The following is a 27,629-nucleotide window of genomic DNA, read 5'->3' on the forward strand; positions in this document are numbered from 1 at the left end:
GGTAGACAAGTGTGTCTTTCAGAGGACGTGTCTCCGTCTACGCTTGTCGGTTTCTAGTAGTGCGTGTGTGAAACAAGCTGTGTTTATAGCAATTAGTGTTTTTTGTGTTTTAAGCGTCTGTGTGTGTTTTTAGTGTAAAGTGTGTGCTGGTGGGTGTGCGTGTGTTTGTGTCTGTAATATGTATGTGTATGACTTTACTGTATGTGTGTGTGTTTGTGTGTGTGTGTGTGTGTGTGTGTGTGAATGTGTGTTTGTGTGTTTATGTACGAGTGAACAGTATATTTTTGTGCGTATCTTTGTGTGGTGTATGTGTTTGTGTTGGCCCATGTGTTTGTGTATGTGTGTGCGTGTGTATGTATGTGTGTTCTTGTGTGTGCGCATATGTATCGGTGTGCAGTATCCTCGTTTTCCTCCAGCTGTCAGCCCGTCGGTTCAAATCGTCCTCCAGTGTCGCGTTCTCCTCTCGGGGTCGGAGTCTGACGTCGGCCCCTCTCTGGCCCTGACTGAGGACCAGGCCTGTGTTCCCCCTCCCCCTCAGTCCCCTCCAGAGGTCCTCCTCGGCCCCCCTCACACGATGAGGGAGTCCCGGCTCAGCAGTGTGTTCTGGGGAGGGGACAGGAACACGTTGAGATGAGGACACCGGAGCCACACCAGTAGAACAACACAGGGAACAGAATGGTGTTTAGTCGGAGTGAGACAGCGAGACGTAGCGGATTCAAACCTTAGCTTGGGTTACCCGATCAACCTGGGTCATATCCATGCTCTCTGTTGAGTATCATGCAGTGTTACGTCGTATTTGATTGTTCCAAAACACTTTTGGTAGGAGCAGCTGCTAAAGGTCATGTAAGGGCCGGTGCCCACATAGCTTGTTTTTCCTGGCAGAAATGCGCTGGTATGGCGCTGGGAAGCACTGGGAAGCACTGGGAAGCACTGGGAAGCACTGGCATGAAGCGTTTGCTTACTAGTTTCATGACAACTAGCCAAAAGCTAGTAAGCTCATCAGCTACTAGCTCAACATGGTGGCGATAGCTTCTTGTTATACATCCATAATAATTGAATAAGCAGCTTATGCAGACACAAAACTGGCAGACACTTTTGATTTGTGAAAGCGACTAACTGTAGAGCTATGATTTATATCTAGCAAGCTACTCTTTTCCCGAAACGAATGTTAGATCACAGTTGACATAAAGACGCTGGGCGCTGTGCTTTCTGTCCAGGCTTCCACATGCGGCCGCATACACTCCTCATTGGAAACATTTGAAGAAAAGCGCCGGCGCTATGAAAAAGACGCTATGTGGACACAGGCCCCTAACATGGTTTAGTTTGCCGGCTATAAATGAGCTTGAGTTGAGCTTAAAAGGAACGTTGATGACGTTCCTTGAGTTGAGAACATCTTGACTCTTACTGTTGAGCCTTCTATGACCCAGGTTTAGGGGGGAGCAGGGGATGGCAGGGTAACCAGACAGGGTATGTCTTGTTAATATGGTTAGATATTAACATAGCAAGAGGTTCTACCTAGCGCTCACTCTGGTAGCATGTGAACCTGACCTGTCGAGAGTACAATAAAAAGCACTTGAACCACCAGGGATGGACACCACAGGTTTATGGGAAGCGAAACTAGACGTCAACAAACTGGCCATGCAAGCAATACAATCGTCGCCTTTACGCTACGGTTCCCTTACCCACAATGCATCAGCTCAACGTCCAGCTGGACACTCACCGTCTTGCGGGGCTTGTCCCGGGGATCCTCTCTGCGATTGGACGACGCGAGCGCGGAGGATTTAGAAGTCTGGCTGGATGCCGGTCGCGGCGAGGACCTCTCTCCACCTCCTCTCTCCCCCCACCCTCTCTCACCCCCTCCCCTCTCTCCCCCGCCTCTCTCGCCCCCTCCCCTCTCTCCCCCTCCTCTCTCGCCCCCTCCCCTCTCTCCCCCGCCTCTCTCGCCCCCTCCCCTCTCTCCCCCTCCTCTCTCGCCCCCTCCCCTCTCTCCCCCGCCTCTCTCGCCCCCTCCCCTCTCTCTCTCCGAGTAGGGGGGCACTGGGTCCATCTCCCGCCGCCCGTCGGGCGAGCGGCTGCGGAAGCGTCCGGACTCGCCGCTGCTCAGCTTGGAGCTGAGCTTGGAGGGCGAGTCAGAGTCCTGGTCGCCCCGCCCCGAGCCCGCCTCCCTCAGCCTGGCTTTGCGCTCCAGCAGGCTGCCCAGGAAGGTGCCGTCGTAGTCCCTGTCCCGGGTGGAGGAGGAGGAGGGAGGGCTGAGACGGGGGGCCGGCGGCGGGGGCACGTGGTGGCGCTCGCTGTCCCAGCTGTTGCCGCGCCTCCGGGTGGGGGAGACCAGGGGGCTGACCGGCTCGCCCCCCTCCGACCTCATCCTCTCCCGCCTGGGCCCGGGCCCGGGCCGCCCGTCGCCGTCCTCCTCCTCCCCCTCCTCCTCCTCCTCCTCCTGCTCGCGGCCGCGGCCGTCGTGGTAACGCCGCGGCGGGCCGTCCCGGCGGCAGGGGGAGGAGAGCTGGCGGCGGAACTCCCGGAGCTCCGTCCGGTCGCCGGTGTCCCCCTCGTCCTCGTCGCCGCGGCGCCCGTCTCCGGGCCGACCCCCCGCCCCCCGCCTCCGGTAGGAGTCCCGCTCCAGCTCGTCCAGCGAGCCGGTCGGACCGACGGAGCGGAACGCCTTCCGCTGGAGGAGCTCCGACCGCGGGTTCCACCTGAGACGGGGGGGGGAGAGAGTGTGTGCCCGGGGGTCGTGGGGGGGAGATGGAGGGGAGGGAGAGAGAGCGAGAGGAGAAAGGAGAGAGAGGTTGGACGAATGAATGAAGTGCACAAAGAGTTTGACTTTGGTTGATCTGGGCTTTTCTTAAACAACCAAGATGGCCGGCACTGATGGGTCACGTTTCTTCGCTCTGATTGGTTGTTGGTTGATCCAGTTGTGTGTGTGTGTGTGCGTGTGTGTGTGTGTTTGTGCGTTAGAGTGAGAGAGAGTGTGTGTATGTGTGTGTGTGTGTGTGTGTGTGTGTGTGTGTGTGTGGGTGAGTGAGTGAGTGAGTGAGTGTGCGTACGTACCTGTGTGTGTGTGTGGTTGTGTGTGTGTGGCTGTGTGTGTGTGTGTGTGTGTGTGTGTGTGTGTGTGTGTGTGTGTGGGTGAGTGAGTGAGTGAGTGAGTGTGCGTACGTACCTGTGTGTGTGTGTGTGTGTGTGTGTGTGTGTGTGAGTGCGTGTGTGTTGCTGTGAGGTCACCGTACCGCTCCGGCTCCCTCCCTCCGGGCGGTTTGCGCACGGACCGCCCCGTGTGCGACGACGAGGGGGGGAGGGGCCCGCCGTCGTCGGGGTGGTCGCGGTCGTCGCGGTCGTCGCGGTCGTCACGGTAACGCTGAGAGGCGGGCGGGCTCCTCTGGTACCGCTGCGGCTCTGGGCTGCGGTTGCCGCGGCAGCGCTGGTGATGATGGTCGTCCCCCGACTGGAACGCGGGGTCGCGGTCCGGGATGGCGGGGAGGGCGTTCTTCTGGATGTCCCGGTACGTCTGCCGGAACCCCGCCTCCCCCTCGTGGAGGGAGCTCAGCTCTGATAGGCTGGAAGCTGCGCGAGGCCACGCCCAAATGGTGACATGTCAAATTATGAACACATGAACTACAGAGAAGACAGGAAATTTGGAACACATCAACCAGAGAGAAAGTCAGTCTGTGAAGACATGAACTGGAGTGAAGACAAGAGGCTGTGAACGCATGAAATAGAGTGAAGACAGGAGGCTGTGAACGCATGAAATAGAGTGAAGACAGGAGGCTGTGAACGCATGAATTAGAGAGAAGGGATGAGACTGTGAATGCATGAACTAAAAAGAAGACACCAGACCATGAACGCCGTTGAAAGACTTCGAGGTACTAGATCAGCAGGGCAGAGAAAGGCATGTAGGATCTGCTCTCTCAGGAGTAAAGGCAGCTTCATCAGGCATTTTCAAGCGTGATGTTTATTCATGAGAAGAAGAAGGAATGCAGAGAGACATGCCAAGACCAGAATAGAAGCTCAGGTAGAGGAGAAGCAGATATTTTACAGCCTAAACAAACACAACATCAAACCACAGGTGGAAAACACCCAATGGGATTCTTTCCGATACAGCCCATCCGTTGTGAAATAGGAGGTATTCCAATTAGCTGTTTCTGATTGGCTCAAATAAAAAGGCATGGGAACCAACCAGAAACTGTGGTTCCAATACCACTTATTCACCAGAGGAGGGGCTATTCCTGTCGTTTGAGTTGATTGTTTTGCTGCTGTTTAACTGAACAGATTTGCTACAGTAGTATCTAACATATCAACCCAGTAACACTTCACAGGTGACAGGTCTGTCCAGCTACAATAAACAAATGTCATGTTCGACATTTGCCATGAAAAGTGTGACCGCCACACATTTAGTTTTTGACCAATGGCTAAGAGGCTATAGGTTGATCTAGACAAAAAAGTGCCTCCAATGCTTGTGAGTGCCTTGTTATTTGGTATTCAACAAAACATTAAACAGTGGCTTGATATGACCAGAAAATCGTAACTACATTATCGATATCGGTGTGAGCCATTTCACCACTGGGTGAAAATGTGTGAACTTCATGACACGCTGTAACACAGCTTGACAAAATGTCCCCTACATGCTCTCACGCGTCAGTGGGTTGAATATTTACGGTACAGGTTGTACAGCATGCTAGAGGAGGAGGAGGAGGAGGAGGAGGAGGAGGAGGAGGCGGCGAGGAGGAGGCGCAGAAGGAGCCTCAGGAGGCAGAGAGCCAGCCCTCCAGAAACAGAGAGGCGAGTGGTTCTTACACTGGTGGCCGTGGGAGCGAGTGGGATTGAAATGGGCCAGCTGTTTCTCTACATACTGGAGCACCCTGAAGGAGTTCTGGTCCTGGGTGGAGGGGTGGGTTGAGGCCTGGCTGGATGTGATTCGGTAGGGGAGGGGCCCTACTCCATGATACGCCACTAGACACACAGACACACACACACCGCCGTCAGTGAGCTCCCGCCGCACACACTGAGGGGATCCAAGCCCAGCTTCTGATTCCTGTCGCCTCTAGGCCAACACTTCTGAAATAGTCTGAACAGGGTTGGTGGTGAAGATGATGATGTCATGACCACGCCCACTCCCTCTGTCCCTCAGAGGACACCCAGTCTTCTGAGTGACCTCAGCTCTGCCTCATAAGCTTCCAATTAACCTTGTTCGCACACATTTATTCTCTTCAGGTTAACTTCTCTGAGATCCAGAAGTCCGACTACGCTATCAGCGCAGCACAGAGCCCGGGCTGGAAATGAAAGACTGAATGGGGAGGAGTTACGTCTTGTTTCCTGTTTCGTTACGGAGATATTTTACTGATTCACGCGAGAGGAAGGAGCTTTCGGAAGGGGATTTCATTCAATTATAGCTATAGTTTGTGCCCGCTGTTGACAGCCAATGACGTACTTCCAGATCCCCGCTTCCAGCGACATGATTGGTCGAAACAAACAGGTTCCGTGTATTTACTTTTGATACCAAAGTTACCGAAGCCACGTCATCCCCCTGACCTTGACTCTTCTACCTATGCCTCTGACTCTAACTAAAGATCCTTAATGAGTGGTAGAGGGCCAACCTGAAGCCAGCAGGCTGCTGTCGGAGGGGGGGACCGGGGATGTTTTGTCCACCAGCGATGGGGGGGCGATGGGCACCATGGTGGGCAGACCGGAGATGAAGTAGGGGGGGTAGGGCGTCACCGTGGGAGTGGGGGGGTGGGTGCCCACCTTGATGCCCTTACCGGCTTCGTATACTGAGACACACACACACACAAACACACACAGCACACAAACACCAATCAGATAGTCGGTTGTAAACTATGATTGTATCATATTGTCATTAGTTGGAGGAGAACTATGATCAGTATCAGAAGTACTCTAGTAGTACCACGGGTACTGTAGTAGTAACGGAGGTACTGTAGTAGTAACAGGGGTACTCTAGTAGTAACAGAGGTACTGTAGTAGTAACAGAGGTACTCTAGTAGTAACAGGGGTACTCTAGTAGTAACAGAGGTACTGTAGTAGTAACAGAGGTACTCTAGTAGTACCAGGGGTACTCCAGTAGTAACAGAGGTACTCTAGTAGTAACAGAGGTACTCTAGTAGTAACAGAGGTACTGTAGTAGTAACAGAGGTACTCTAGTAGTAACAGAGGTACTGTAGTAGTAACAGAGGTACTGTAGTAGTAACAGAGGTACTCTAGTAGTACCAGGGGTACTCTAGTAGTACCAGGGGTACTCTAGTAGTAACAGAGGTACTCTAGTAGTAACAGAGGTACTCTAGTAGTAACAGAGGTACTGTAGTAGTAACAGAGGTACTCTAGTAGTAACAGAGGTACTCTAGTAGTACCAGGGGTACTTTAGTAGTAACAGAGGTACTCTAGTAGTAACAGAGGTACTCTAGTAGTAACAGGGGTACTCTAGTACTAACAGAGGTAGCAGTAGGGGTACTCTAGAAGTAACAGCAGTAGCAGTAGCAGTACTCACGGTGCCTGGGGCAGCAGCATGTATCTGGGCAGCACCAGCAGCTGACGTAGCAGCAGCAGGAGTGGGGACAGCACTGGCACCAACACACCCCCAGCAGCAGCAGAACCAGGACACTGCCCAGCGCTACGGCCCCCACAAACACCCATTCTGCAGGAACACACACACACACACACACAAACACACACACACTTTATATAGATTCAGATACTTTAATACACACACACATACGCAAACAAACTGACACAGATTATATCTTATCTTATATGATACAAGCACCCTGCCTACGGTCCCCACAAACACTCATTCTGCAAGAACACATACACACACACACACACACACACACACACACACACACACACACATACACAAACACAAACTTTGTATGGATACACATACTTCAAACACACTGACACAGAATGTATGCAAGCACACTGCCTACTGTCCCCACAAACACCCACTCTGGACGATACGAACACGCACACAACACACACACACACACACACACACACACACACACACACACACACACACACACACACACACACACACACACACACACACTAACAAGTAAACACACACACACACACACATGCTAAAATGCAAAAACACACACACACACACAGTTTTTCAGATAGACAGACAGACCGATAGATGAATAGACAGACAGAAGGAAGGAAGGAAGGAAGGAACAAGCAGATGTGTCCTCCCTCTTTCCCTCTCACACACACACACATACAACCCCCCCCCCCCCCACCAAAACACACATACACACACGCACACACTCTCACACACACACAGACACTGAGATGACAGACACACACACTCACCCACATACACACAAACAATAACAGAGTCTAACACTGACTAAGACACTAAGCCTAGAGATACACCTGGCTCCATGAATCATACATGGTCACACAACGTTTTTATTTTTAGCACAAACACTCCCTGCACCATGACCGACGACAAGACGAATACGAAAAGAATGTACGATGACCTCATCCGACCTCCGTCTGCATCCTTACAGATTTTAAACAACAACATTAAGCATGCACACACACAATGATAGCCAGCTACAGAGCTAGCCTCCTAGCCAGAGAGCAAGCATATTTGCCGGGCTGTTATTCAGCTCATTAGCAGACACAATCCTACTGTCTAAACTTTGAAAGCATCTCCAATTGGTAAATAAGCAGCTGAGGCAGACAGTGTTTATCGGAGGACTATATCTTCAATATCTTAATCTGTTCACAACATCTACCAGTGTTATAGAACATCTCCTTCTGGTCTTCAACATCTCAACATGGTCCACAACATCTACATCTCTCAGTATGTGAGTATATACATCTACTCATGATCGACCCATGGCCTGCAACATCTTCAAGCTCAGTTTCTGAGTGGAGTTGAAGGGAGCTGAGACAGGCTGTGTGTTGTGTTGTTGTGGTGTAGTTTAGTGACTGCCATGGCTCAAGAAGGGACAGACAGTGTTTTTCTCGGCTGAGAAGGTTAGTTTGATTGGAAGGCAGACAGGTGGAGAGGGTGAGGAGATAGGTGATGCGACCCTACCTGGCATTATCTTCATTTCAAAGCCAGGTAGCAGGTCCTCAGGATCACCTGAGAAACCTGGAGAGAGAGAGAGCGAGAGAGAGAGAGAGAGAGAGAGAGGGGGGAGGCCAAAGAGAAAAAGAGAGACGGAAGGCAAAAGTGAAGATGGCAGAGGAGGATAAAAGAGGTGATTAAGCTAAAGACGGAGACATGTGTAATGATTTATAGAAAGTTACTGGTGAAGCATGCATTATATTGACACCAAGAAAGAGAGATTGACAGAGTCACAGGGAAGGAGAGAGAGAGAGACAGGCACAGAGAGAGAGATAGTGATTTATAGGTAGCAAGCAAACAGCAGCATGTTTTCGTAGTATTTTGTGCGGTTGTGGTGTGTAGCAAGGCGCTGAGAACACTCTGAATCCACCGGGCAGTGTGAACAGACTGAGCCAGGTTCTGAGATGCTGCTGAGTCCTGTTGATTGTGTACTTTATTATCAGGGAGCACAAGGCACTCTAGGCACGACTCACAGCTCCCATTATTACATACAACGCGGTCAGCGGCAGGTTCAGATGATTATTCTTGACATTATAGAATGGCAGGCATTCAGATTGACAGTGACAGGCAGGGAGAAAATGGTAGCAGTAGAGAACCTGATCACAGTGGTCTAACACTTACACAAAGACAGGCAGGCACGCAGGCAGGCAGGCAGGCAGGCAGGCAGGCAGGCACACACACACACACACACACACACACACACACACACACACACACACACACACACAAACACACACACACACACACACACACACACACACACACACACACACACACACAGACACACACACAAAAAACAAACGTTCCTTCTCTGCCTCACTTTGTCACCACCCCAGTCTCTCTCTCTCTCCCCCCCTCTGTGTGTGTGTCACCCGGGTCATAAACCCTGGCCGGACTCCCTCTATGTGGGGCTGTCAGCCCAGCACAAAGGACCCTCCGGTCGTCATCCGGGCGCTGACCGCTGCCATGGAAACCCCAGTAGCGTGCATACTATGTTAGCCAGTCGCACGTGGAGAAGCTGTGCACTGTACGTTAAGACACTCCTACGCACCGGACACCGAATTAACTTAATCAAGATTTGCCTCGGGGACAGAGTTAGGAGTTTGCTTACCTCTGGAGGCAGATTATGTAAAAATGTATCGTATTGTGTGTGTGTGTGTGTGCGTATTTTTATGTGTGTGTATGACACATGCTTGTGTGTGAGTATGTGTGGTAAACATGTGTGTGTGTGTGTGTGTGTGTGTGTGTGTGTGTGTGTGTGTGTGTGTGTGTGTGTGTGTGTGTGTGTGTGTGCGTGTGTGCGTCTGAGACAAAGCACAGAAGACTTAGCCAAGAGTCCCAAGGACTCTCGGCCGTTGCTACGGTAACGCTTGTAACAACTCACGGACACGTAGAGTGTCATTGTAGATGCACAAAAAACTACAAATGCTATTACAACATTAAGTAGAGGGATTAACCCCCCCGAACACACACTCACAAACACACACAGAAATCTGTCTCTCTCACACACACATAAAAACAGACACAGATCTATACATTTATCCATCTATATATATATATATATATATATATATATATAAATATATATATATATATATATTCACCTATCTTTTTAGCTCTATCTTTCTTATCTATATTTTGTATATCTATCATCTCTCTTTCTCCCCCATCTATCTATCTATCTATCTATCTATCGATCTATCTATCGATCGATCGATCGATCGATTGATCAATCGATCCAGCTATCCATTGATTCATCCATGCATGTACAGTTTCCATCTATGTACATAACGTGTCCTGGCTGCTATGGCTACAGTGTAAGCATGGAGGAGAATTCCCGGGGTCCACCGCTGGTTTGAATAAATCACCCCTCTGTTCTGCCGGGAACAAAACATGTCCTACCTTGAGAAGGGCACTTACATAAACCTCTGTGAACCCAGACGTCAACATACTGTATGTACCCTCATGGGGAGAGAGTGCCAGAGAGAGAGAGCGGCAGAGAGAGTGTCCGATGCCACAACGACAAAACAATCAAAAATGTCTACATTTCAAATTGTTCAAACTTCAGTAACAAAAATGCAAAGTCTCAAAATCTCCAACAACCTGAAACCTTCAAAATAAGAATGGCCAGTTCCGACTGTTGGCAATGAGCTGCTAGATGATGGAGGTCTGGCGGGAACCACGTTTCATCGCATGAACCAGGAGAACTCACCCAGGACCAGCAGCTCCACGTTGGCCTCACTCTGCCCCTCCAGGTCGTCTGAGATGACCACCTTGCAGATGTACACCCCACTGTCTCCCCACTGCACCTCCCCGATCCGAAGGTCGGCCGCTGCCAGGGGGGGGGGAGAGAAGGGGAGAGGGTGAGAGAGGGGAGAGAGGTACGGAGAGGAGAGAGAGAGGAGAGAGAGGTAGGGAGAGGGGAGAGAGGAAGGGGAGGGGAGAGAAGGGGAGAGGGTGAGAGAGGGGAGAAGGGTAGAGAGAGGAGAGAGGTACGGAGAGGAGAGAGAGAGGAGAGAGGTACGGAGAGGAGAGAGAGAGAGGAGAGAGGTACGGAGAGGAGAGAGAGAGGAGAGAGGTAGGGAGAGGGGAGAGAGGTACGGAGAGGAGAGAGATAGAGAGGAGAGCGGTACAGAGAACAGAGAGGTAGGGAGGGGAGAGAGAGAGAGGAGAGAGGTAGGGAGAGGGGAGAGAGAGAGAGAGGAGAGAGGTAGGGAGAGGGGATAGAGGTACGGAGAGGAGAGAGAGAGAGGAGAGAGGTAGGGAGAGAGAGATGAGAGAGGTACGGAGAGGAGAGAGAGAGGAGAGAGGTAGGGAGAGGGGAGAGAGGAAGGGGAGGGGAGAGAAGGGGAGAGGGTGAGAGAGGGGAGAAGGGTAGAGAGAGGAGAGAGGTACGGAGAGAGAGAGAGAGGAGAGAGGTAGGGAGAGGGGAGAGAGGAAGGGGAGGGGAGAGAGAGAGAGGAGAGAGGTATGGAGAGGAGAGAGAGAGAGGAGAGAGGTAGGGAGAGGGGAGAGAGGAAGGGGAGGGGAGAGAGGTAGGGAAAGAGGAGATGTCAGAAAAGTTCTTGCATGGGCCAATGTTGCTTGCAACTTTACTAACTTTTGTGACTACAGGTCGAATCAAGTCGCTTTTGCTAAAGGCGTCCGCTAAATGATTATACAATTCTACAGAGTGTGTTTGTAAACTCTTAACTGAGACATTTGTGTTGCAGATAAACATGCAAATCTGCCTTCTCAGCTTACAGGAAATGAGTTCTATGATTCCCATCCTCTTCCTGTTGGGAGATAAGAGGAGGCAGGGATTTGGGAGGAAGAGGGTGTTAGGACTGGGCTGTAGTACTACCATAAGAAATGACCTGTGGGCGTTGGTCTTGGACCATGCAGACTTCTTGCATCCGGCCAAATTTAGCAAATGAGACATGAGTTAACGATCAAAGAGTATTCCCATATCAGTAAACACTTAGATCTGGGCTTCAGAAAACAGCCACCTGGATCTAGATATCATCTTGAGAACAGACAGGTGAAGAAATATAGCGAGAGAGGGGGGGAGAGACAGAGAGAGAGCGAGAGAGAGAGAGGGCGAGAGAGAGAGAGAGAGAGAGAGAGAGAGAGAGAGAGAGAGAGAGAGAGAGAGAGAGAGAGAGAGGCTGAAGCCAACTCACATTAAGGGGAAAAAGATGGAAGGATCACAGGAATGTGGGAAGATGAAGGTAGGCAAGAGAGGAAAAGTATGTTGTTGAAGAACATCAGAGCAAGAGAGGGGCACAGTGTGGGATGAAAGAGAGAGAGAGAGAGAGAGAGAGAGAGAGAGAGAGATACATGGTGGAGTGAAGACAAGGTTGATTCCTCAGCAGGAGTTGGAGATGCATTAGTCTGCAGCTAGTCACCATGCAGGCCCCTCAGTGTTTCACAGGCACAGAACACATATCATCACGATTGTTTCATATTTTTTCCTTGTAGATCTTACCAAACATATTTGCTGATGGACAGAAGTTGTGGTGAATCTAACAGAACCAGCCTAGAGAGGATCCTTCTAGAAGCATGCCTGCATTAGAGCGAGACTCACCCCCAACTCTGGTCTTATAGATAATAGCTGGCCGGGTTAGAGGAGGGTTATTACTGTGTTGGGTAAACAGCAGACACTGTTTCCAACTTTCCTCTTCGTAGAGCTTCCACCAGCCCAGGCCCAGCTCACACTTTACAAGTGAGGTCCTGGATCAGCGGCCCTTTGGCGGCCCTTGACATGATGCCATCACCGGAACGCTCGGCTGACCGCTGGTCTACAGGAACCACCCATCCTGAACCAATTCCCTTCAATGGTTTTTGTTCCAGAGTTTGGCTTACGAGCAGCACAAATATGCAACTCAATCTTTTGGGGAGTGAGGTACCAAGGTACCAAGACAGGAATACATATTTCCAACTCCTGTACAAAATAGCTCAACTCAACCATGTAACGAGAACAATGACATGAATTCAACAAACCTGGGCCCACAGGGTTGGTCGCCCTAGCGGGTCGACCCACCAGGTACCAAAGCGCTCACTCACTGTTAATGATGGAGATGTCGCGGTTCTTGTAGTGCTCCGACAGCGTCACAGAGGATCCCGCGATGGACGCCACGGTGCGCACCGTCCGGCTGCTGTCGGCGCAGTCCAGATAATCCACCACCGCCGCCGACACTCCCCCGTCATAGCCTCCCCTCCCTCCCGCCCCCGTCTCTCCGGCTCCCCCCACCCCGGCGCCCGGGGCCCTGCCGGCGCCGGGCCGGCTGTCGGAGAAGCCGAAGGTGTCCCGCGTGCGGTCGCGGCAGTAGGACTTGTACACCCATTGCACCACAGGGGTCTGGGTGGAGACGCTGGTGTAGTGGCAAGGCAGCACCACCGCCTGGAAGAGCACGGCGAAGCGCTTCTCGTCTCTCACGAACACCTGGACGCCAGAGCACACCCCTGGATGAGGGAGGGGGAGAGTTAAGAGCGGGTGGACAGAAGGCCACGGGAGCTTGTGTTACGTATCACATGGTGGTGGGGACAGGGGATGGCGGTGATGTTTGGATGTTTTTGGTCCGAAATTGATGCCTTTCCATCCGGCGACGATTGCACTCATTGGTTGCCCTTGATGCTCAAAGGATATCCCTCTTATTTGATTGTTATCATGTTTTTTTTCCTTTCCGACTGGGTTTGAGGGGTTCTTTGGCTGTTTGAGATTCTGAGATGTAAGTGTGAGCCGTGCATTGTGGACATGTGAAGCCCCTTGGGACTTTATGTGATAAAGGTGTTTTTAACGTTATTGAGCCTTTTCCGATGTGATTTTTCTGTGACCAATGTGTTAGTTACACCGAGCCAACATGCTGTTGCCCCGAGCCAACATGTTAGGTACCCTAACATCTCTTTGGAGTTTAAACCAATGAAGGCAAAAGAGATTTGACGTGATATATTGCATCCTACTGTCGTTCATTTGCTTCAACCTAAAGCATTTAACCGAGAGATGGTTAATCTGAGTATATGTGGATTCCAAAATGCTACGTGTTTTTGTCAGTGCAGAAGAAACGCCGGTCAGAGTGTTAGCAATAACTACCAGTCTATAATGAGAGAGCTTTAGGGAGCAGAGCGACTGATGATGCAAGGTCGGGACAGACAGGGAGGGACTGAAGCACTCGTTACCACATGTTCAAGTTTACCTTTTTTCAAAAGCAACACACTAAAAGAGAACGAGGAGCAGGTGGAGTCAGGGAATCTTTTTCAAGGAAGCAGACATTGAGGACGGAGACAAGTACCCTTGAGCTGGGAGCTGGAGCCCCCTAGCACTACACTAGCCTATGAATCCATCGTCAGCGTTTCTATTTCAAACTGCACAGCACTAGTAAAGAAAAGACAGGCAGTCACTTGTATTCCCATTGCGAGGGATTCAAAGCTAGTTTGTCCCTTCTTACTTTCTGCTCTCTCTCTCTCTAAGATGTGGCTGCTAAATAACTCTTTATCCTCTGGAGACATGCCTGACCTCCTGTAGGGACACAGCCACGCTCCATTGTTCAACTCTCTTCAGAAGACTTCATAGTATCTTTATTGTGTACGTCACTCTGGTGTCAGTCGACTGCCTTGAGCACCGATCTACTCATTCTGTGGCCACGAGTAGTCGGATCATTGGACAGCTTCTATTGTGTCATATCAAACCGTATGACAATATGGTTTGATCCTTTAACCCATGTGTCAGAAAAACAGGTGTGCCGAGAACAGACTTGGATATGACTTGATTTAACAGGATTCTAGTCTTGCTCAATGGCTTTTTGAGTCTGTCTTTTTTCCGAACGCATTTCTCTTAACTGTGAATCACAGGGCTGGTCTCAGGATGATGGTGTTGTCTCAGGATGATGGTGTGGTCCGGGCGTTTTTGTTTGATTCAGGAGTTTCACCTCGGGTTGTTTTTAGTTGGTTGTTATTGGAGTCAGAGATCGGGTCCTGACTCAGCGGGGGCTGGTCGTGTTCTGAGTAAGAGGGTGGGTCTTTAGGGGGGGGGGGGGGGGGGGGGCGGCAACTAATGGTTTATTTGTGAACTTGAAGCAGCGGTGGGATCCTAGTCCCAAGAGGAGCAGAAGCCAGGTTTCCGCTGGTCCAGAACAGTGTGGGTCGAACCGGGGAGACCTGACACTCCTTCGACCAGCTGTGTGTGTTTGGGTGTGTGTGTGTGTGTGTGTGTGTGTGTGTATGTGTGTGTGTGTGTGTGTGTGTGTGTGTGTGTGTGTGTGTGTGTGTGTGTGTGTGTGTGCATGTGTGTGTGTGTGTGTGTGTCTGTGTGTTAGTGCTTGTGTGTGTGTGGGGGGCGGGCATCAGAATGGATGTGTGGGAGCTGGCTAATTTAAACCAGGCAAGCTGAAAGATACATGTTTTCTTTCAATTGCAAAGGATGTGCTTCACAGAACACAAACAAGTCAGTGCTCTCAGGACCGAGACACGTTGGAGAGAAAGGAGTGTCGAGTCAAACAGCAGGATAGACAAGTGGTTAAGCTGTTGGCCTCCCAACCGAAAGGTTCTGGGTTTGAATCCTAATGTCCTCGGTCATTCCTTAACAAGATGCCCCCCCACATCTATCTGCTCATCATGATTTGAAACTAAATCTATTCGGTTGTACCTTTGGATGGAAGCAAACTGCTCACGACTTGAAAGTACCTTAAAAAAAATGAACTTAAAAAGTGACTTTCATTCAAATGAGGACAAATATATAAAATAGACCATAGCTAATACATAGGAAGTCCAGCTGAAGAAGAGAACACGGAGCAGGAGCAAAAAAAGGCAGATCAGAGTAGCTGCTTGAGACCGGGAGAGCGCGGCAGTTATTAGTTTTCTTGGTGGGGGTTATATATCTCCAGAGGAGATGAACTAGACAATATAGGGGTGTATTAGAAGAAAAGATAGAACAACAGAGAGGGAGAAGCCTGTTCACGTGAAACAGTTTTCATCAAACACAAAACCAGATTTATTTTTGCCATTTCCCCCTTAAGTCCATCTCGGCAGCAGAGCGCTTGGTCTAGATTTCCACACATCTTTATAAACTGTTAAGTCTTACATTGACCTGTTTTACACAGTACCCCCTCCCTCTACATGGGATTTGATCCCTAAGCATGATTCAGACGTAAGTTAACTTGCATAAGAACCACAATCACTAAGAATACCAATAACCATAATAAACTTTCCGTTATTTTTCTGCCTGACAATAACCAAATGTTACACTCAGGATAAAATGATCGGATATCTTAACCTGAACTAAAAAATAAGGCCAAGTTATAGTAGGCTGTTAATTGAAAATGAGAATAAGTGACGCGCAAGTAGCCTGATACGTTTTGACAACAAGCTCAGCGTTCATACGGTGCGACCTGTTCCATATTCATAATCCGTGTTGCGCTTTATTTATTCTTACCTGCCAGCCACAGCAGCGGGAACCACCAGGGAACCTGCAAGCTCATGTTGGACGTCGAAAGTAAAACTCCACGAAGGCTGGCCAGACTCACATGTTCGGTGTGGTTCCTTGTGGTCCCCGTAAAACACCGTTATTCTAACTTTGAGTGTCTCGCACATAACGGTACGGCACCACCAAGTGGGAGGTGCCTATGAGCAGTGGGGGCCCCTCGTTGAACAATGAGTAGGCTAAGAGAGGGTCATGGATTGCAGCGATACCCCGGTCTCCCGCAACGCCATTTCCGTTTTTGTACCTCCTATGCGCTTTGTACGAAAGTTAACAGTTCCCCCGGGAAATGAAAATAAACAAGAACAACATGAAAACAATAACAAGCACAAGGAGTTTAAACATGTAACATTTAAATTTTTTGAAAGTCAATATCCGAAAAAACATGCAACGCAGAAGTGGATATCCTTTTATCAGAAGTCCCGCCCTTCTCGCCTCTCAGTGTCACTGAAAGTCCGGCCCTCCCTCAAGCCAATAACGTGCATCTGAACCATCGCACTCGGGCCGTTGCGTCCTGAGGGGAGGACGTCTGGGAATGAGCCTAAACAATGGTCGGAGGGAGGGGATGGGGGAGAGCATGGGGGAGGAACCGGGAGGTACCGTCTGCATCCGTTCTTACGGTTTGAACAAGTAGTAGGTCACAACCGATTTGACTGTTGTGAGATTGAACATTACATTTTTACTTATTAGATTAATAAGCCATCCTTTAAAAAGAAGATAGAAAAAAGGTAGAAACAGCTAAAACTGGTGCGTTGCACCTGCTATGAAGAACATACAAGAGTCGACTAATAGTTGCTGGTGATGAACACGAGTAGGCCTGAAGTTGTTTTTGTCTTGATACTAGGTAGATTGATACAACATGGAAAAGACAGGAGTCACTTTTTTATTTTTTCTATTAGCGTGTCTGTTCACTGGTTGCGAGATTAAGGCCTAACATTGCCATCTAGAGTTTATTTAATTAATACCCCTTTTTTCCCCGGCGCAAAGGACACGACATTTAAAACGTTTGGTATTCCAATCCAATTTATTTAATGCTTTTCCCAGAATAAAATGAAAATAACAATAATAATAACATACATTCACTTCATGTTATCTAATTTAACTCAACAGTAGATTAAAACATGTAGGACATTGATCAATTACGTAAAATAAAAAAATAACAAAACAAAAACGTATAAAAACAGCTCATTACGTTTAAAGGGTAATTCCGGTGTAAAATGGATTTGGGATATGTTTTGTATGATAACGAGTTAAAACGTTTGTTTTGGAGCACAAAAAATGCATATAGACGCTTTCTTCAGTTGACTGTTTTTAGCCGATTCTGTCAAAACGCTATAAACTTGGAACGATGGGGGCACTGGTTATTGTAAAAACTAAATCACTATTTTAAACCACTTAAAAGGCTAAAAGTAGCTTGACACTTCTTTGATAGTATAATAAGGGTCTTAACATATAAAACAAGGCATTGAGAACTTTGTAAGTGTACAGATTGTTTATTAAAAATAACATTTTATACACACAATACCATCAGTAGATCACCCGTCGACGCCATTTTGTTTTTAAGGCTCGATAAGTAGATTGGCGAACACAGAGCTTGCGTGTTGCTGACGGATGTCACAATTTCTGTGTTCGTCAATCTACCTATCCAGTCTTAAAAACAAAATGGCGTCGACGGGCTACTTTTAGCCTTTTAAGTGGTTTAAAATCGATTTAGTTTTTACCATAACACATGCCCCTATCGTTCCAAGTTTATAGCGTTTTGATAGAATCGGCTAAAAACAGCCAACTGAAGAAAGCGTCTATAGACGGTTTTTGTGCTCCAAAACGAACGTTTCAACTCGTTATCATACAAAACATATCCCAAATCCATTTTACGCCGGAATTACCCTTTAAGCTTTCTGCCCAACATAAACAAAAGCACCCATCTTTCATTCTTCTCCCAACCAGCACTATTGATATTACCGTTGTACTTGATATATTGATATTACTTTGCCTTTTTCTGTGTTTTGCTGGTGCACTTGTGACAATGACTCAAGTGAATAGGAAATGCGAAACCATTTTGATAATGTTTAGAAAAGATGGAATAAATTTTTCCTTCCTCTACACACACAATAGAAAGAACAATTAAATATATTGTAAGATCTTAGCATAGGTACTACAACCACCACTAACAAGGTCACACCCTGACAGTGAAAAGAAAGCACACACCTGAGAGCTATACAGATGACATAAGGCCTACTTACAATACGAATATTAACAAAAGCCATTTTAAATGGGTTGCATGCGCTGAATCTATGAGCATTGAGGACTGACCAGACGTTGAGGGTCGGTCCTTTTTAATTCATCACTCTCAACTGGACTAAATGACAGTTTAACCAACTGACATTAAACCACTATCCTGTCAGGCCAAAATAAACAGGTGTTCGAAAATGACTAGAAAAATAGATATTTACTGATGCTTTTGGCTAAACTGTGTTCCACACTATTCATGTCTTGTCTAGAATAGACTGGCCATTTCATTGTAAACCAAGTTAGCCTATTCTTTATTTAAAAAAACAACCTGAATTGTTTTGCTCTTATTCTTTTTCAAAATTATTTTCTTGATTAGTTTTCTTTTACTAAACTTGTGAGCCCAGAGCCGGACCGGAACCAGATCAGGGTCCAACATTATTGTGGAACCAATCGTGCATTGCTTGTGGTTTTTTGTCTATTCCTACCATTTCTTACCATTCATTTCCCACCAAAAATATCCTCCCTAAATGTCAGCCAGACAATAACAAAACAGCCAAAAAGGAGATTCATTTTGTTACGACTGAACTAACTGTGGGGTCAAATGTTTCTGTGGGGAAATAAAAACTAGAAGGGCCATTGCCTTCCACTCCAAAAACCACTGGTTATTAGCGTGTGCCTGTACCTTTAACTGGGAAATCGATCGACTCATGGCCACGCCCCCTGGCTCTGCCTATTGGCCATCTCCAGAACCGGATCAAACCGCCCTGTTAGTACGTATCTCTGGGCGGCTTGTTGTTGGGCACGCTCGGCGGTTTGGGGCGCGCGGGCTCAGCGTCGTCGTACGGCTCGTCGTAGCGGTCGCCCTCGTTGCGGTAGTCGTCGCGGCGGCGGTCGTCACGGCGACGGTCGTCCCGGTCATCGTAGCGGTCGCGCCGGCGGTCGTCAAAGTCACTGCGTCTGTCGTCGAAGTCGCTGCGTCCGTCGTCGTAGTCGCTGCGTCTGTCGTCGTAGTCGCTGCGGCGAGCGGTGTAGTCGCTGCGCCTGTCATCGTTGTCGAAGCGGCGGTCGTCGTTGACGACGCGGCGGTCGTCGTTGACGACGCGGCGGTTTTCGTACTCGCTCCGCTCCTCCTCCTCGTCACGGGGGTCACGACGCTTGCCGTTCCCGATAGGCTCCTTGTCGGCGAAGGTGCCCTCCTCTGGGGTCCTGCGTTGGGGGGACACACACGAGGTGTAAAGCTCTGTACGCATCTGGGTTCACATGCCTGTGTGTGTGTGTTTTTGTGTGTTGGTTGGTGTTTGTGTGTGTTTGTGTGTGTATGTGTGTCAAAGTCAACAGACAGGTGTGTTAGTGTTTCAAGAGGGAGAGAGAGAGAGAGACGTGAAGAAAGCTAAGAGAGAGAGAGAGAATTCGAACCAGAGCGAGAGATAAGGAGGGATAAGGAATAAGAGCGAAGAGAAGAGAGAGATTTTGGAGGACAGAGCGGGAGCAGCGTTCTTTACCCCATGGCATATTTCTCCGCCTCCCTCTGCTTCTTCTTCTTGCAGCAGCAGCAGATGAGGATGATGAGGGCCAGGACCAGCAGGAGGGCGATACCCCCTCCGATGAAGCCCGCCGAATTACCCAGGCTCAAGGAGGCTAGAGAGACGGAGAGAGGAGAGGAGGGGAGAGGAGAGTTACATAGGGGAGGGGAGGGGAGAGAAGGAGAGGAAGGAGACAGTAGAGAGTAGAGAGTAGAAAGGGGAGAGAAGAAGAGACAGTGCAGAGATCCAAGAGAGCGAAGACCAGAAGATGAAATGAGAGACAAGATGGTGAGAGGATAGACAAGATGAGGGGAGCGACAGGAAGATGAGAGATGCAGGAAGATGAGGAGAGACAAGATGAGAGATACAGGAAGATGAGAAACAAGATACAAAGATAAGGAGACACAGTAAGATGAGAGGAGAAACAAGAAGATGAGAGGAGAGACAGGAAGATGAAATTACTTTGACTTCAAGGCAGCAGCAGGAGAGAACAGATAACATAAAAATGTTACATTTCCCTTACATTCAGTCACTTTAGAACAGGTTCCATCTGAAGAGATTCTAACCAGTCCATCTATATGGTGTCTAGAGCCGAGGGTTTAGACAGAAGAACCATTCCATCTATCTGGTATCCAGAGCCCAGGTTTAAGACCGTGGAACCAGTCCATCTATCTGGTATCCAGAGCCCAGGGTTAAGACCGTGGAACCAGTCCATCTATCTGGTATCCAGAGCCCAGGTTTAAGACCGTGGAACCAGTCCATCTATCTGGTATCCAGAGCCCAGGTTTAAGACCGTAGAACCATTCCATCTATCTGGTATCCAGAGCCCAGGTTTAAGACCGTAGAACCAGTCCATCTATCTGGTATCCAGAGGCGAGGGTTAAGACCGTGGAACCAGTCCATCTATCTGGTATCCAGAGCCCAGGTTTAAGACCCTAGGCCAGGGTCTGGGAGCACTGGTTCTTACGAGGCAGCACTTTGAGGGTGATGTTGCACGACGCTGAGCGGATCTTGTTCTTGGAGGTGCAGGTGAAGTAACCGGAGGTGTCCATGGAGATGTTGTACAGAGACAGGATCCCCCCCCCTGGAGAAGGAGACAACAGCGTGGTGACCACAGGGTCCAACAGCAGGGGAGGGGAGGGGAGGGGAGGGGAGGGGCTGCCCCCCCCCCCCCACACACACACACACACACAAACGCACACATGCAAAAGCATGTTCACATATGCAAACCCACATGTCTATAAAACATACTCACACACATACTGAAACACACTAGTATAGACCATCACACCCACTCACACACAGTTACACTGAAACACACTATAGTATAGACATCACCCACTCACACACACATTTACACTGAATCACACTATAGTATAGACAATCGCCCAAACATACACAAGAACACTGAAACACTATAGTACACACACTCACACACTCCCAAGCACATTGAAACACACTTAAGACAATATATAGACAATAGACAATCAATATAGACAATCACCCACTCACACACACACACTAGGGTTGGATTTAGTGATTCGTTTCCGTGATTCAGTTCGCCAAGAGGAGTCGTTCGCGAATCGTTCGTTCAGTCGAGTTTCCGGTAGCGGTGAATCGAATCATGGAATGCACGGTTCTCTACTCAGCGCCTCCCTCGTTCTCATTCTCAAACGTCAACATTACAACTTTAACCAAAAGCAGCGGGATGGGGGTGTAGGTGATTATTGGATGTATAACATATCAGCAAGATAATAGACTTGATTTAGCACTGATGGTGGGGGTCCCGGGTGTTTTAGGCTCTCATAGACAGAACCCAGAGTATATGTGGTATAAAGGCTGGGACGAATTTCAAATGATAAATATGTACACTTAATGTTGAAAGTATACTGTCGCGATTCCCATTGAAACGAATGGCGCGGTCACTTGTCTTCACAACGAGAGCTGGTAGGTTGTAAAAAATGAATTAAACTGTAATCAGACAACGCGGTTATATGCTATGGTAATGACCTCGCCGGTGACATAACGACGTCCAGTCATGAGTACTTGAAGGAACTTTAATGTAACAAACCAGGTCACTGAAACCCGTAAACAACGGCAAAAATCCACACTAACAACAACCGGTTACCCGGGCAACCCCCCAACCCGGTCCCTTCAACGTGCAAGCCCCCACCCTCCTGTTCTCCCAAGGCCCTCCCCCAGCTGACCTGATGATTCGCCCCCCACACTGATTGACAAGAAGAACATTCCAATGCGTGCCCATAGAACAACTGGCATAACGGACAACGAAATACAATGCAACACATAACACACAAACTCTATAAATGTCCCAGGGTCGCTATACTAAAGACCCTTGAGTATCTGGTATAAAGGCTGGGACGAATTTCAAATGATAAATATGTACACTTTATGTTGAAAGTATACTGTCGCGATTCCCATTGAAACGAATGGCGCGGTGACTAGTCTTCACAACGAGAGCTGGTAGGTTGTGAAAAATGTGGTATAAAGGCTGGGACGAATTTCGAATTATAAATATGTACAATGTATCCTTTAAATACGCCTATGCAACAGATGAACAATATCAATAATAGATAGGTCGCTCACTAAGCCCATTTGTTTTTTCCCCAAGAAACCGGTTGATTTCTGTCTCTCATTGACTAAAATTCAACGAGAGCGTCCTAGACTCAGTCCTAGAACAGCATACGATTGGCTGGCTCTCGTGAGCCGTGACGTCTCTCAGTCGGTCCCTCCTCACCACTCACACAGTGAGTGAACGAACTGTCAGCGAGTCAGCGACTAGTGGGTCTGGGAGGAGTCGAGTCTGAGAACAAACGAGACGAACGAGAAAGAGGAACCAGTTCGGTTCGTTCGTCCTAAAGATTTGTTCATTCGAACTAACACACACACTCCCAAGTACATTGAAACACACTTAAGACAATATATAGACAATCAATATAGACAATCACCCGCACACACACACACACACACACACACACACACACACACACACTATAGTGGACAGACACACACACAGACTTCAACTTGCTATAGTCCACAGAGACACAGAGGTTACTGACGCTCGGTGGTGCGGGGGTCCCGCAGGCCGGGGGAGTTGCGTACGTCCCTCTGCTCCCAGGAGTAGACAGGGGGCGGGGAGCCCTCCGCAGACAGACAGGTCAGGTTGACGTTCTGACCGTACTCCGCCTTGCCCTGCAGCGCACACACGGGCTTGGAAGGAGCCACTGGTGGGGACACACACACACATACACACGCACACACGCACGCACGCACGCCCACAAACCAGGAAGTTAACACCAGGCAATATATATGGTTCCTGTTTATTTTCCTCTACACTTGTCCTGAATCAACGACCACGCACACACATCAACGACCACACATAAATTCTTCACCCCCCCCAGGCTTCGGTCGGATAGTCTTGGTTTGCTTAGGAAGGTTCCCAACTGACTGAAATTACCCTGAAGTATCTGAGTGGCAGCCATGATCAGAGCTGTTCGATAAACCAAACAACCAAACAAGCTGACCCTAAATAAGGGTGGAAAGAAGCGTGAGTGTGGACAACAATTATAAATATGAGAACTATTTTTTTTTCCCCTTTGTGCCTGTATTCCTTTTTGTATCATCATTCTAACCGTGGTGAAAAAGTATAACTCTCCACCATGTTGTCCACTTTATGTAACCTGCGTCAAACAGCAAGGTTAGAACGCGGAGGGCAAGGCATCTAAGATCTGCTTTTAGTCATCCATCTTCGGCAGACCTCAGTCCATAACATCCGCCGTCGCACAATCACGAGCGTAGTGTAAGTCTTTTTCCTAAGTCGTTCCCAGGAATCCTTCACATCTTTACTCAACCTGATGGGGTTTTCCATCGAGATCAAGGAACAGAGGTTAGGAGAGAGCGTAACGTTTTTGACTATCCGACCGTAACCCTCTGCTCTACCTCTGGGTGTTAGAGTGTCATAGATGGAGAACTCCAGGCTCACATACTCTACCTGACCAATGCCGGTCTAAAGCCCACCACTCTGTTGTATGTATGAGCAGATGAAGGTTGTTGACTCTAAATGCTGAGTGAGAATACTAATGTTAACACCATGTATAAAAGTGGGGTCCTCTTCTACTAATTCAGAGGTTTTTACCTCTTAAACTCCACTCCCTCTTATCTTGCATTTCGTTAGTGTTTACATTTATAATGAAGTTGGAAGCACGTGGATTTAAACACCCACATAAACAACAAGGAGTCAACATTCCCAATGGTTGCACTGTCATCAGGTGATGTCAGTAAGATGCTGATACAGTTAAGACATTAGTCGAACTGTATCTCGACCAGAGGCGGATCCAGACTTTGTGTACATCCGGGTCTTAGCCCAGAGGGGGGTCAGGGGGTCCTCCCCCAAAAAAAATTGAATTTCTAAAATGCGATTTCCTGCATTCTAGTCCATTTTAGGGTGACCTGCTGGACATTGACAAATCCTAAATCTCTGAAATATCAGTGCATTATCATTATCAATTTTATTTTAATTTAAAATAAATGATAATGCACTGAAGTGTTATACATATGCACACAAATAAGTACTACATTGTTTTAGAGGTTTGTCCGCATCTATCACTCTGGTAGAACTCATTTAAAAAGGGGGTCAAAGTTCAATGAACGTGGATATGGACGCAAGCTGAAAGTAAACAGGACAGTCTAGCACCAGCCACAACGCACATCGGTAACATCGTTAACATGTTGGCTGCTGGTCAAACAGGGAATGCGGCAACGCGATATCTGTACATTTCTTATCTAAATCGTTGATAAAGTTTGAGTTTAAAATAACCGATAGGTCAGACATGGATATTTTTTACCTCTTCATGATATTCAGTGGACCTCAACATTTAATTTAAGGTAACATTTGGTAACACACAACACTGTACAATATTGGCTGAGACCAAATCGCAATCAGAAAAACGGATTTCTGACATTTTAAACAACGCTGGTAATCTATTTTGTGTGAAAGGAGTGATTATCATAGCAGCCTAGCTAGCCGATGCAGGCTATTTAGCACTAGCACCAGCACTACTTCTCCCGGCCAGCGCACATCAAGGTAATCTCACTGACCTGAAACATTTGACAGGTCATTGGCAGGGGCTGCTGCTGCTACGGTATCACTGGATGTTGGTTTAGAAAAATAATTTCTAATGTCCATGGTAATGTTTGTTAAACACCCTGAGGCTACTTTAACAAGACTGCTGAGAGACGTGAAAGTTTAGAAAACGTCACCTTGTCCTGGCAACCGTTCTAAACAACCGAACGAGAGATGGCATTTTCCATTGCTTCCATCTGTTGTTTCTTTCAAAATGAAAATAAATCAATTTCAAGAGGTGAAAATTAATACCAGTCGAAACATGAGGGAACATATCAGGGTTGTCATAACTTCAAAAGCTTAAAAAAGATCCGGGGCTTTTGACGTGAGATTCGGGGCTTCAGTCCCGAAAGCCACCCCAAGCTCCGCGCATGACCTCGACTGTAACTGCCATTAGTCATTCAGGCGGAAATTCTCAACAAAGAAAGTTACCCAGAACCACCAGGCGGACGCTGGCGGCGAGCGTGCCCTCGTCATCCCCGGGGATCTGGACGCGGCAGGAGAACACCTTGTTGTCCTTCAGGGTGATGCTGCTTAGCTTCAGGTCCGCCTTCCCTTTGGCGATGTCGGGGGCCAGAGACGCCCGGCCCTCGTACAGCTCCGGGACGTCCGTTTGGCCCGTGGAATAGTGGGTCAGGATCATTTTCTGACCAGTGACAGCAGTAGGGAAGCATTGGCAGATGATGAAGAAGATAAAAACACGTTTCATTTGTCCGGCCATTATTTGTATACACAAAATACACTGGGCGAATTTAAAACCCTAAATCGTCCGCCAAGTTAAAAACAAAACAAACACAGTAAAACACATGACAATAACAACCACAGTTCTTGTGTTTAAATAACAAATCAGATCAAAGAACCATCACAGTGATACACTTGAGAGCTAAGATGAAAATAAATAAAAAAGATACTACTTCATGAGAAGAAAACTAAAATAAAAGAAGATCTGTTTCAGGAGGCAGTCCTCAGCTTAGTAGAGGATCGCTAGATGAATGAGTACACGCCTCCCTGAGTATACATCTTCCTCAAGTCCTGAAGACATATTTTTGGGCGGATAATAAACCCATGACGTCTTTAGCTCCCTTGTGGTTACCGCTGGGTCGGTCGGGCCTCCTAGGTCCACGGTCCAGGTGATGATGACCAAGGAGGGTTTTGTCTTGGGCAAGAAGTTACAGGGCAGCGTGATGTTGTCCCCTCTGGCGTACTCATACAGCGGCTTGGGGATGGTCACCTTCAGGGCCCCGGCTAGGGAGAACACTGCACAGCCAGACCACCGAGTCAGAGGGATACTTATATATGGACGTACATGTGAGACAAAGGACTAAACCCCCTGGACTACAAATGAAGGCAATATATGTATATATTTTGTTTATATATATACACACACACAAAAAATAATTAATCTGTTCTTGATGTGGACAGATAAAAGATGCATTTTATTTATCACAGGAGCCCCCCGTGATGAATAAAATGCATCCTCCCCTCCAAACAAACAAACAAACAAACACACACACACACACACACACACACACACACACACACACACACCTAGGCATCCTTGAAAGCAAACAGTGAAATCCTTTTCACTCATGCTTTTCACTTTTTCACAGCTAAATGCATTTCATCAATTGAAGTGACTCATAACTTAATGTTCATCTGTTCTCAAATGTATTCATCTTCTCGACTTGCTCTCAGATAAAAAGTTGCCCATTTGATTTATCGTTTTGAAGATTCCCCGTAAGGCCCAAGTTGCATTTATCTCTGCAAGCAGTTACTAATATCACAACTTCGACAAAACATCAAATCATTTTCCATAAAAAATGCTCCATAGTGTAAAAACAAATAAAGCAATGATAAAATAGGGCGAAGCATTTCCAACAACAACTCCAAGCTGAAGCTACAAAGTAGGCTACCTGCGAACATTGCGGAAAACAGGTGTGGCACCTTAAAAAAAAAGAAAGAAAAAAAGGAATTGAAATTGGACTGTAGGAGATATACTTACCCATGAAACACAGAGACACCGCCACAACCACCGCCATCTCGACCGTGGTTCACTTTATCCAACCTGACCTTGAATCAAAGAAATATCGATATCTGCCTATTTGACCCTCTGTCAAACCAAATGGTCCTTGCATTGAGAATAGAGAGCCTGTAGCAGTCTCTGTCTTCTGCTGTCAACGTAACGTCATCGCCACCCTCAGCCAATCACAGAGCGTGTTTTCACCAGTCGAGCATTCTTTAAAGGGCCTACCTCCTGGTCATGTTGCAGCTTGTAACATATTTTATGTATGGGGAGGGAGGTGATTTGTTCCCATAAACACAAATCTACCATTCAACCATCACAACGACTTTGATGCCAAACAAATGTGTTTTTTTTTGTTTTTATTGTCAAACGCTACAGGACGCAGACACTCAAGGCTAGAGATCCCGATGCATTAGGCCTTATGGTATTGGTTTTGGTCTACTCCGAGAGCAGACCTTTTGAAGTAACAAACGGGAGAGACGTTTGTTCCAGTTAAACTGGTTTGACTGGAAACCAAAGATCCACAGCTCTCATACACTCAAACAGCCCTTTAGTGTTGGTGTGTGTGTGCGTGTGTGTGTGTGTGTGTGTGTGTGTGTGTGTGTGTGTGTGTGTGTGTGTGTGTGTGCGTGGGTTTTGTATTTGTGTATGGGAGTGTGGGA

At 47.9% G+C, this 27,629-nt stretch overlaps 2 protein-coding genes across 2 annotated transcripts; both read right to left on the minus strand.

Annotated features, from left to right (window-relative positions):
- Positions 1–483: 483 nt before the first annotated feature.
- LOC307076130 (uncharacterized protein) lies at positions 484–16,117 on the minus strand. The gene is made up of 11 exons (XM_079737014.1): positions 16,005–16,117; positions 12,641–13,039; positions 10,308–10,427; positions 8,063–8,119; positions 6,500–6,646; positions 5,595–5,768; positions 4,795–4,950; positions 3,231–3,564; positions 2,039–2,696; positions 1,721–1,834; positions 484–603 (listed from the first exon to the last, which is right to left on the minus strand). The coding sequence occupies exons 1-11, from the start codon at positions 16,048–16,050 to the stop codon at positions 568–570; spliced, it is 2,241 nt and encodes a 746-aa protein (XP_079593140.1). The 5' UTR covers positions 16,051–16,117; the 3' UTR covers positions 484–567.
- A 943-nt stretch (positions 16,118–17,060) lies between these two features.
- On the minus strand, positions 17,061–27,124 carry gpa33a (glycoprotein A33 (transmembrane), paralog a). The gene is made up of 7 exons (XM_079736548.1): positions 26,947–27,124; positions 26,038–26,201; positions 25,377–25,590; positions 22,882–23,046; positions 20,772–20,888; positions 19,784–19,919; positions 17,061–19,487 (listed from the first exon to the last, which is right to left on the minus strand). The coding sequence occupies exons 1-7, from the start codon at positions 26,981–26,983 to the stop codon at positions 19,049–19,051; spliced, it is 1,272 nt and encodes a 423-aa protein (XP_079592674.1). The 5' UTR covers positions 26,984–27,124; the 3' UTR covers positions 17,061–19,048.
- Between the last annotated feature and the right edge of the window lie 505 nt (positions 27,125–27,629).

The sequence above is a fragment of the Pollachius pollachius genome (genome assembly GCF_949987615.1).
Source record: "Pollachius pollachius genome assembly, chromosome: 5".
NCBI lineage: Eukaryota > Metazoa > Chordata > Actinopteri > Gadiformes > Gadidae > Pollachius > Pollachius pollachius.

Bases quoted from the DNA above. Each gene is read 5' to 3' on its own strand.
- gpa33a (XM_079736548.1), bottom strand. From the start codon at position 26,983: ATGGCGGTGGTTGTGGCGGTGTCTCTGTGTTTCATGG. The intron at 26,202-26,946 runs GTAAGTATATCT...CTGGCTGTGCAG, and splicing joins GGTGTCTCTGTGTTTCATGG to TGTTCTCCCTAGCCGGGGCC. The intron at 20,889-22,881 runs GTCAGTAACCTC...CTCCTTCTCCAG, and splicing joins GGACCCCCGCACCACCGAGC to GGGGGGGGATCCTGTCTCTG.
- LOC307076130 (XM_079737014.1), bottom strand. From the start codon at position 16,050: ATGAGCTTGCAGGTTCCCTGGTGGTTCCCGCTGCTGTGGCTGGCAG. The intron at 6,647-8,062 runs GTAGGGTCGCAT...GTGTTCCTGCAG, and splicing joins TGAAATGAAGATAATGCCAG to AATGGGTGTTTGTGGGGGCC. The intron at 4,951-5,594 runs GTTGGCCCTCTA...CTGTGTGTCTAG, and splicing joins CAGCAGCCTGCTGGCTTCAG to TGGCGTATCATGGAGTAGGG.